General features: G+C 55.7%; 1 protein-coding gene across 1 annotated transcript in view; it reads left to right on the top strand.

The window, feature by feature from the left end:
- Positions 1-9999, top strand: part of NPTX1 (neuronal pentraxin I) — a 76945-nt gene that overhangs the window by 45837 nt on the left and 21109 nt on the right. The window contains exons 3-6 of the mRNA XM_011933219.1: positions 6365-6414; positions 6903-7000; positions 7735-7909; positions 9118-9231. Coding sequence (XP_011788609.1) covers positions 6365-6414; positions 6903-7000; positions 7735-7909; positions 9118-9231 — 437 coding nt within the window. The remainder of the gene's footprint in view (positions 1-6364; positions 6415-6902; positions 7001-7734; positions 7910-9117; positions 9232-9999) is intronic.

Below are 9999 nucleotides of genomic sequence, written 5' to 3'. Positions count from 1 at the left end.
GGGGCAGGAGGGGGCAGGAGGGGGCAGGAGAGGGCAGGAGTGGGCAGGAGTGGGCAGAGTTTCTCTTCCCTCTTAGCGCTGCCTGGGGAGGGCCAGGGAACGCGTGTCCTGTTCTGGGACCTTCCTTGCTGGCCTGTTCTGCCCGCCTCCCTCTGGCCTCTTTGCTCTTGCTCCTGGGAAGCGTGCAGCTCGAGTGGACCCATGATGCAGGGGTCACCGCGCTCTCAGCCTGGGCCTCAATCTCAAACTCAAGGCCAGCCCACGGCTGCCCCCAGACCTCCCACACCCTAGCAGGGCTCTCAGGCATCCTCAAGGAAACCCTCCATCTCCAACTCAGGGCCAGCCCCGCAGCTCCCCCCGACCTCCCCACCCTAGGCTGGCTTCCAGGCATTGTCAAGGAAACCCGGGCCTTCGCTGCTCCTTACCCAGCTTCCGGCACCGCTTTCTAATCGGCCTCCCCCAACCCCTGTCATCTTTGCAGCTCTCCGTGACTCTCCCGGCCACAGCTCTCGCCTGTGCCTTCACTGCTCCCAGGCTCAGCGGCTCCCCCACAATCTCCTGAAAACACACATGGAAAGTCACTCTGTCTTGGAGTCACATGGAAGGTCACATTGGAGGGGCCTCGATAAAGATCTGTCCAGTTCCAATTGTTTATCATGGGCATATATATTTTGCTTTAAAAAGGATAGTGTTATTCAGTATAAAAGTAATCAAAGAAAATGTGCCTGTAGCAGTTTTTAAAGGAAGGAAGGCAGAGGCGCAGGACTAGGTGGGCAGCTGTTGGAGATGTGGCCTGGGGCCCCTCTCACCCTCTGAGCCCTCTTGGATTCAAGCCTGTGGGGTCCAACTCACCCAGCCTGATGCCAGGCCTCCAGCCAGGCCTCCCCCTCCTCCACACGGCAGAAGTTGAACCCTGTGAGGAACTTTGCCACCAGACCCACGTTCAGTTTGCACCTTTGAGCTAGGATGAGATCAGACTCCCTGCGGGGGTGGGGAGCAGAAGCCTCATCTGGGTTGGGTAGGCGATGGCAAGGTCTTACCGGCACGTGAGGTGCTCGCTGAGTTCTGAGCTCCACACATAGACCTCTCCCATGACTGCCTGCAAGGTCTGAGTTCCGGGAGTAACAGAGCCAAGGGCTGGTGCCAGTGGCTCTGAGCCCAACACCCAGGAGTGGATAATCAGTCTCTGGTCTACACACTGGAGACCAAGACCTTGTGCGACCTGTCCAGGGACACGGCCGGCACACCGCGACAGGACTTGAACCAGGGTCAGCCTGGCTCCAAATCTGAATCGCAACCATTAGGGGGTGCTCCGCCCAGGGCTCTGGGTTCTAGCCTGCACAACCTGTGTGCAGACCCCACACCCAGCTGAGGAATGGAGGCAGGCTGGAAAGGGACACCCTGAGACACCGCCTCTCACCTGCCCCGCCACGGCTGCTATGCTCCAGCCCAAAGGTGGGCCTGCCCCACTCCCCCAGGGGCACATTGCCAGGTACCCCCATCTGTTTGCAGCCCAGAGAGTAAGACGCACCTTCCGGAACCCGAGTGCTCCAGAGGCTTCCCTCCAGCCCTGCTCTTGGCCCATGAGTGCTGCTTGCAGCACGCCAGGGCGCTCCCAGGTGGAAACGCCACGTGAAGCCTGCTAATGGCCAAGTTCCTGCCTTTATTTATGTCCCCCTGTGGAGAGGCTTGAGGCTTCCCAGCAGCAAAACATTTTAAAAACAATAAAGAGACACTGGATCCCGACCACAGGAATCCTGGCGGCTGAAGACACTGAGAGCCACAGCTGGTGCCCAGCTTTGAGGACAATGGCCTCCCGAACTGTGGCCAGGAGGACAGGCCGGGCTCCCTCGGCCGGAGGAGGGAGGAGCAGAGGGAGACAAGAAGACAAAGCCAGACCCCGTGCATGCCCTGGCCGGCCTGTGTTGGCACCACCACAGTGGCCCAGAAATCTGTTACAGGTGACATGCCATGCTTTGCATAATGCCACTCCTACAGCTCCCCAGCAATCCTGAGTATTGTTCTCACAGTATTTCAGATGTGGCCACTGGTGTTGAGAGGTTAATGTGTGCAAGGACCCATATCAGGCGACTGGAGCCGCCAGGATCCAAACCCAGGCACAGTGAGGGAACTGCCCGGCCTTCTGGCAGGCGAGTTCCTGTGATGCTGCCCCAGCACACACTCACATATACACACAACATACACACACATATACACATGACATACTCACATATACACACAACATACACTCATATACACACAACATACACTTACATATACACACGACATACACACTCACATATACACAAAACATACACACACTCACATATATACACAACATACACACACTCACATATACACACAACATACACACACTCACATATATACACAACATACACACACTCATACACACAACATACACTTACATATACACACAACATACGCACTCACATATACACAACACACACAGGCACACTCACATATACACTACACACAGGCACACTCATATGACCACATCCTCTTCCTACACACTCACAAAAACCAAGTCCTCTTTTTTTTTTTTGAGACAGAGTTTTACTCTGTTGCCCCGCGCAGTGGCGTGATCATAGCTCACTGCAGCTTCAACCTTCCTGGCTCAAGCGATCCTCCTGCCTCAGTCTCCTGGCTAGCTGGGACTATAGGCATGCACTACCATGCCCAGCTAATATTTCATTTTTTGTTGTAGAGACAGACTCTCCATATGTTGCCTAAGCTGGTCTTGGACTTCTGGGCTCAAGCAGTATGTCCACCTAGCCTCCCAATTATACACTAGGATTACAGGCATGAGCCACCGTGCCTGGCCCCACATCCTCTTTCTATACACACACACACACACACAAAACCATGTTCTCTTTCTACATGCACAGACGCGCACACACACACACCCCACCTCTTTCTCCAGTGACCTATCTTTGCTTCGGACACCAGCGCCCTGGAGGCCTCCAGCTGCCTGCAGACTCGCCTTCCTGAGGTGTTGCTTGATAACAGCTGAAAGAGCTTCTTCCATCAGCCCAGGCTGCCAGTTGCGAAGAGCAAAACCTACCTGTGGTTAACTGAAGCAGAAGAGGGAGTTGATGGAAAGGTAGTGGTTGCCTCAAAGATGAAACAGACTCCAGGAGAACCAAGTTTGGGCAGGACTTCCCCAAGCTCAAGGACGTGAAGGCAGCCAGTGCACCCCAAGGACGCTGTATCCCTCAGGTGTTCAGGACCCAGGCAGCCGTAGGTTTTGCTGCAGTAACACACAGGCTTGAGATACCACCTGCTCTAAGCGGCAGCTGTTCTTTCTGGTTCTTTCCCACAGTAGGTTCACCGTGGGTCAGCAGGAGGCCTCCTTCCACTTCACTGGGATCTAGCCACCACGCCAGAGGGAAGAGAAAGAGCAGCTGGGGGTGGGGGGTTCTTAAGGCTCCCGACTCAACGAGCTCTGGAGAGGGGCGAGGGCCTGCAGATTGAGCTGATCAGCAACTGTGGATGATTTAAGCAACCATGCTTATGGGATGGAGCCTCCATAAAAACCCCTAACCGTGGTTGGCTTGGTGAACAGTTTCTGGGTTGGTGAACAGGTCAAGGTGCTGGAGAGGGCACGGAAGCTTGGTGCCCCTTCCCCCATATCTTGTCCTATGCATCTCTTCCTTGTGGCTGTTTCTGAGTTGTATAATAAACCGGCAACAGTAAGTAAAGCACTTTCTTGAGTTCTGTGAGTCATTCTAGTAAACTATTGAACCTGAGATGGGGTTATGGGAACCCTGATTTACAGCCAGTCAACCAGAAGAACTGGTGACAACCTGGAACTTGTCATGGGTGTCTGAAGGAGGGGGCAATCTTGTGGGACTGAGCCTTAAATGTGAGGTCTGTGCCAACTACAGGTAGTCAGTGTCAGAACGGAAGTGAGTTGCAGGCCACCCAGCTGTCTGGAAAGTTGAAGAACTGGTAGACATAGGGGGGAAAAAAAACAACCCTCATACATCTGGTGTCAGAGTGTGAGTAAAACTAGTTCAGAATGGTGATGACACTCAGCTGGGCATGGTGGCTCATGCCTGTAATCCTAGCTTTTTGGGAAGACACAATGGGTGAATCATTAAGGTCAGGAGTTCAAGACCAGCCTGACCAACATGGTGACACCCCATCTCTACTAAAAATACAAAAAATTAGCTGGGTGTGGTGGCAGACGCCTGTAATCCCAGTTACTCAGGAGGCCAAGGCAGGAGAATCACTTCAACCCAGGAGGCGGAGGTTGCAGCGAGCTGAGATCGTGCCACTGCACTCCAGCCTGGGCGACAGAGGGAGACTTTATCTCCAGAAAAAAACAAAAGGAAAAAAAAAAAAGAAGGAATAGCAATGACCCTCTTTTGGTGTATCCATCACAGCTCACGTCTTGCAGAGAGCCTTCTATAACTAAGGCCTGGGAATAAAATAGGCCACACAGACACTGGGGAGGGAGAGCATGGTGCCAGTGACCCACAGACTTGGGGTGGGGAAATGCTACCTGCTCTGCCACTAAGGTGGCTGGGACCCTGGGCAAACCTCTGAGCCCTTCTGTATAGCCTCAGTCTCTGCATCTGTTTAAAAAGCGAGGTAGGCCGGGCACGGTGGCTCACGCCTGTAATCCCAGCTCTTTGGGAGGCCAAGTCAGGCGGATCACGGTGTCAGGAGATCGAGACCATCCTGGCTAACACGGTGAAACCCCGTCTCTACTAAAAAAAATTTAAAAACTAGCCAGGCGAGGTGGCGGCGCCTGTGGTCCCAGCTACTCGGGAGGCTGAGGCAGGAGAATGGCAGGAACCTGATAGGCGGAGCCTGCAGTGAGCCGAGATCATACCACTCACTCCAGCCTGGATGACAGAGCAAGACTCCGTCTCAAAGGAAAGAAAAAAGAAAAAGAAAAAAAAAAAAAAAGCGAGGTATACCATCCAGCAGTTCCACTTCTGGGTACACATCTACAAGAAGTAAAAGCAGGGTCTTGAAGAGCTATTTCTACACCCATGTTCACAGCGGTATTGTTCATTATAGACCAAAGGTGGAAGCCAAACACTCTGTCATTCCACTTACACGAGGCTCCTTGGGCCAAACACTGTGTCATTCCACTTACACGAGTCTCCCTGGGCTCTGGTGTAACGGGAACAGAGGTAGAACAGGGTGCCCAGGCCTGGGGGAGGGCGAATGGGGAGTTGGTATTTAATGGAGACAGAGTTCAGTTTGGGAGGATGAAAACAGTTCTGGGGATGGATGGTGGCAATGGTTGCACAGTCACGTGAATGTGCTTAATGCCACTGAACGCTCCACTCAAAAACAGTTCACATGGGACATGTTATGTTATGTATATTTTACCACAATTTAAATATTTTTAATTTAAATTTTTAAAGGGACGTGCCTGCTGTGCTAGGGTCCAGCCTGGGGTGCTGCTGAGAGACCCACTTTCCTTCCTTCCCCCTGGCCTGGGACTGAAGAGCCCCCTAACCCCAGGAGCACCGCTGCTCCTCCTGGTGTGCCCTACCCTCACGTCCTTGTATTATGACAAATATCCGAGCATGTCGAGGGAGGGGAAAACAGCAACAATCACAATTAGCATTTGCCAAATGCTTCCACTGACTGGCACTGTTCTTTTTTTTTTTTTTGAGATAGAGTCTTTCTCTGTTGCCCAGGCTGGAGTGCAGTGCAGTGGCGTGATCTCAGCTCATTGCAACTTCTGCCTCCCAGGTTCAAGCAATTCTCCTGCCTCAGCCTCCTGAGTAGCTGAGATTACAGGTGTGTGCCACCACTCCTGGCTGATTTTTGTAGAGAAGGGTTTTCACCACGTTTGCCAGGCTGGTCTTGAACTCCTGACCTCAGGTGATCCGTCTACCTTGGCCTCCCAGAGTGCTGGGATTACAGGCGTGAGCCACCGTGCCTGGCCGACCAACCGGCACTGTTCTAAGAGCCTTGTGGGGTTTGTCTAATGTAACCCTTACCACAGCCCAGAGAGGTGAAGTCACCTGTCTGAGCTCACACAGCAGCTGAGTGATGGACCTGGCTCCAGCCCAGGAGAGATGCTGAGGCTGCTCCTCTCACGGCCACGATCCCTGGACCCCCTTCCCACCATCTAGTCATGCCTAGAACCTGCTCAGAGCTGGTGCCCAAGGAGAGCCTGAAAGCGGGCTACTAAATCCAGAGGCGCCTGCAGCCTGAGTCTCCTGTCTCCTGGGGTGCACCGAGGCCATGTTGCCTCCATCACCAAGCGTTCATTTCTTGAAATATTGCATAGTGCATTGTGGGACCACCTGGAAGGAACTGTCAGTGCTTTCTGTTCCTGGGTGGTGATGCTTAGCCACATTTCCCTGTCTGGAAGGATCCACCAGTCCCAGCACCGCCTCTTCTCTGAACGGAACGAGCACCCAGGTGGGTGGGTCCATGATGCTCACCTGAGTTCACACAGCTTCTGTGAGAACTGTTTTTGACAAGGGCAGTCTTCTCCTTGTCCTCCTTCCCCTGAGATGGAGGAAGGCAGCCAGTGTGGCAGAAGGGGATCCCAAGAGGCAGGGAGAGGCCGGGCACGGTGGCTCACGCCTGTAATCCCAGCACTTTGGGAGGCCGAGGCAGGCGGATCACTTGAGGTCAGGAGTTTAAGACCAGCCTGGCCAACATGGTGAAAACCATTTTTGGTCTCTACTAAAAATACAAAAATTAGCCAGGCATGGTGGCACACGCCTGTAATCCCAGCTACTCAGGAGGCTGGGGCAGGAAGGTGCAGTGAGCCGAGATCACGCCACTGAACTCCAGCCTGGGCCACAGATCGGGACTCGGTCTGAAACAAAACAAATAAAAAAAGAGGGAGATGGGGAGACCCTGGCCCAGGGCTAGCTCATGCCCCTTCTCTGGGCCTCCAGGTGTCCTCTCAGATCTCCTAGCCCCAGCCCTCACGCTGGCCTGGGGAAACCCACCTATCCAAGAGTGTTTGGGGCAATTCTGTCTGCAGGCTACAGCTGTGGGTGGCCGTCTGCCTCCATGGGCATTTGGGACACTTTGGACCTGTGCCCTGAGGTGAGCGGTACTGAAGTCCAGGTCTTGAGGCCTGGCTATGTGACTGACATGCGACAGGTGATGTGTGCAGGTGCCAAGTGAGAGCCCATGTGCCGTGGGGGAGGGAAGGGGGAGCGGGACGCCCACGCAGCCGCCTCACACTGTGGGCATACCCAGGGCAAGCGGTAAATGCTAACAGCAGCAAATCAATTTCACGAAGCAATTTGTCCCTCTCTCCTGCTGGCCCGAGGAGGCTGAGCTTAATCACTCTGGCACGCCATCAGGAGATAGTCGGAGATGCACAAATCCCTGCCTTCCGCAGGAAACAATTGGCCCGGCCGGGGCAGGCGGGCCCAAAGAGTCCCCAGGCGGAGCCAGGCAGGCGGCATCGCGAAGTTGCCCCAGAGTCTCCTCCTCCATGCTCCCCTCACCTTCCTCTGTCTCCTCCCCCAACCGGAACCTGAGCTCTCTCCTTCCCTCCCCGCTCACTGGAAGCAGAAGCGAAATCAATGCCCCCAACACAATGGAGGTCCCTGTCTAGAAACGACAGGATCCCCACTCACAGCGAAACCCCAGGGACGGGTCTGCAGGCAGCACCAGTGAGGAAGGCCAGCTTCAATCCTCTCTGGAAGAGAGTGAGGTCTAGACAAAGAAAGAAAACAGAAGCTACCCGGTCACCAAGGGCTGCCTGCCCTGCAGCTACACGGGGGTGAGAGTGACACTGGGGGTGCTGACCTGGAGCTGGGAACAGGCAAAGCCCTCACTCACACTCTTGGCAGCGACCTGGAGCTGGGGACAGGCAAAGCCCCCACTCACACTCTCCTGTCAGTGACCTGGAGCTGGGGACAGGCAAAGCCCCCACTCACACTCTCCTGTCAGTGACCTGGAGCTGGGGACAGGCAAAGCCCCCACTCACACTCTTGGCAGCGACCTGGAGCTGGGAACAGACAAAGCCCCCACTCACACTCTCCTGTCAGCGACCTGGAGCTGGGGACAGGCAAGGCCCCCACTCACACTGCGGGCAGTGACCTGCACTCAGAGAGGACAAGCAGCTTGCCTGAGGCCACACAGTCAGGAGGGCAGGAGCGAGGCTGCAGCTCTGGTCTTGACCACTGTGGGCACTGGGTCTGGAGGGGCACAGAGGACAGGGTCCCCGGAGAACACCCCCTGCACCACCACCTGCACCGCCATCTGCACCACCACCGGGCCCTCCTGCCCTGCACTGCCACCTGCACTGCCACCTGGCCCTCCTGCCCTGCACTGCCACCTGCACTACCACCTGGCCCTCCTGCCCTGCACTGCCACCTGGTCCTCCAGGAGCGGCCTTCTGCCTGGCGTGGCCGAGAGAAAGGGAAAACCATTAAGTTTCAGGAAAGCATTTTCCATCAATGGTCCATCACTCTCCTTCCCCACCAGGAGAGGCCACAGACCAAGCCCAGCCAATCGGAGAGGGGCTGCGGCTCCAGCGGGAAGCCCCGCCCCCACCTCCCCTGGGGCATGGGATTTCCTCTACATCAGAATGCCCACCCCCGACCCAAGCCTGTCCCTCCCTTTTCATCCCCCGGCCCCACCATTCTTTTAAAGGGAACACTGCAGATGTAAACCACAAATTAAATTTTTAATGAAACCACACAGCAGTAGTGTCCGATGCGATGCAGTATTGATGAGATCACAGTGTCTGGCGGGTGCTCGCCCCGGAAAGCTTTTCAGGATATTGTGCAACATGGGACCAAGTTAATTATTTGCAACAAAGAGCTCCCTGTCTCTGTAGTGCTGCTGGGGCCCAGTGAGTGGGAATCCGGCGCTTTTCATTATTGCCAGCTCTGAATGGCATCTACAGGGAGGGGAGTGGTGACATCACAGACCGAACAGGATCTGAGTGCGAGGCCGCCCGCGATAGGAGGACAGAGAGAGAGAGAGAAAGAGTGTGAGACAGAGGGGGAGGGAGGGAGAGGGATGGAGAGGTCTCACCAGGGAGCACTTGTCCCCACAAGCAGATGTCGCAGCAAAATGCAGCACATTGCTTCCAAGTCCTGAAATCCAGAGTTCCCGGTTTCTGCCCCCCTCACTCCACTTCCCAAGGCATCCCCTCATTCAAAGGGGCTCCCACAGGACTGGGGGCCTCCAGCCACATCCCTCCAGGACTCCTCCCCTCTGAGGATGAAGCCACTCTCATCAGCCACAGCCTGTCCTCAGGTACAGGGGTGTAAGGTGTCCTGAGCCTGGCCATCAGCAGGCGAGCTTCCTGGGGGCCAGGCCTCTGTCCTGCCAAGTTACCCCCGGCTCCAGCCCCACCACGGGACTCCACCTGCGGGAAGCCCATCACCTGCCCCGGGCGGAGTGGACACACCCCTGGGCCAGGCAGCTCAGCCCTTCCAGGTCAGCGAAGCTGGGCCTGCAGGAGCCTCCCTGGATACCACCCCTGGGTGACTGGCCACCCAAGAGCAGAGCAAACTGGGCGTGGGGTGAAGGGAAGGGCTGCAGGTGAGACGCTGAAGCTGCATATGGCACAATTTGGGGGTATTCTCCCCACCCCCACTGTTGTTCTTGCTTGTCGTCCTACAGGGTCACTGGAACAGCCTCCTAATGGATCTCCCTGCCTGCTCCGGCCCGAACACTGCATTCAGCCTCCATCAAGTGGCCAAAATAGTTCCTGCTCCAAAGCCTTCTGTGGCTTCCCCTTGCCCTAGCACAGTCTAAACTCCTCCCTGTGGCCTGCCAAGAAGGCACCGCTGACCACTGCATCCATTGCTGAGCATCTCGTCCATCCCTCTCCACCACGCTCATCCTCTCCACCGCGCCGATCCCTCCCCACTGCGTCCCTCCCCTCCACTGTGTCCATCCTCTCCACTGCCTTCCTCCCCTCCACCACACCCATTCCTCTCCGCCATGTTCCTCCCCTCCCCCGCATCCCTCCCCTCCCCCGTGTCCCTCCCCTCCACCTCGTCCATTTCTCTCCACCGC

This window comes from Colobus angolensis, unplaced genomic scaffold (assembly GCF_000951035.1).
Source record: "Colobus angolensis palliatus isolate OR3802 unplaced genomic scaffold, Cang.pa_1.0 Scaffold1, whole genome shotgun sequence".
NCBI classification, from domain to species: Eukaryota; Metazoa; Chordata; class Mammalia; order Primates; family Cercopithecidae; genus Colobus; species Colobus angolensis.
Note: the sequence above shows the minus strand (reverse complement) of the source record. Positions and strands in the feature narration are given on the sequence as shown.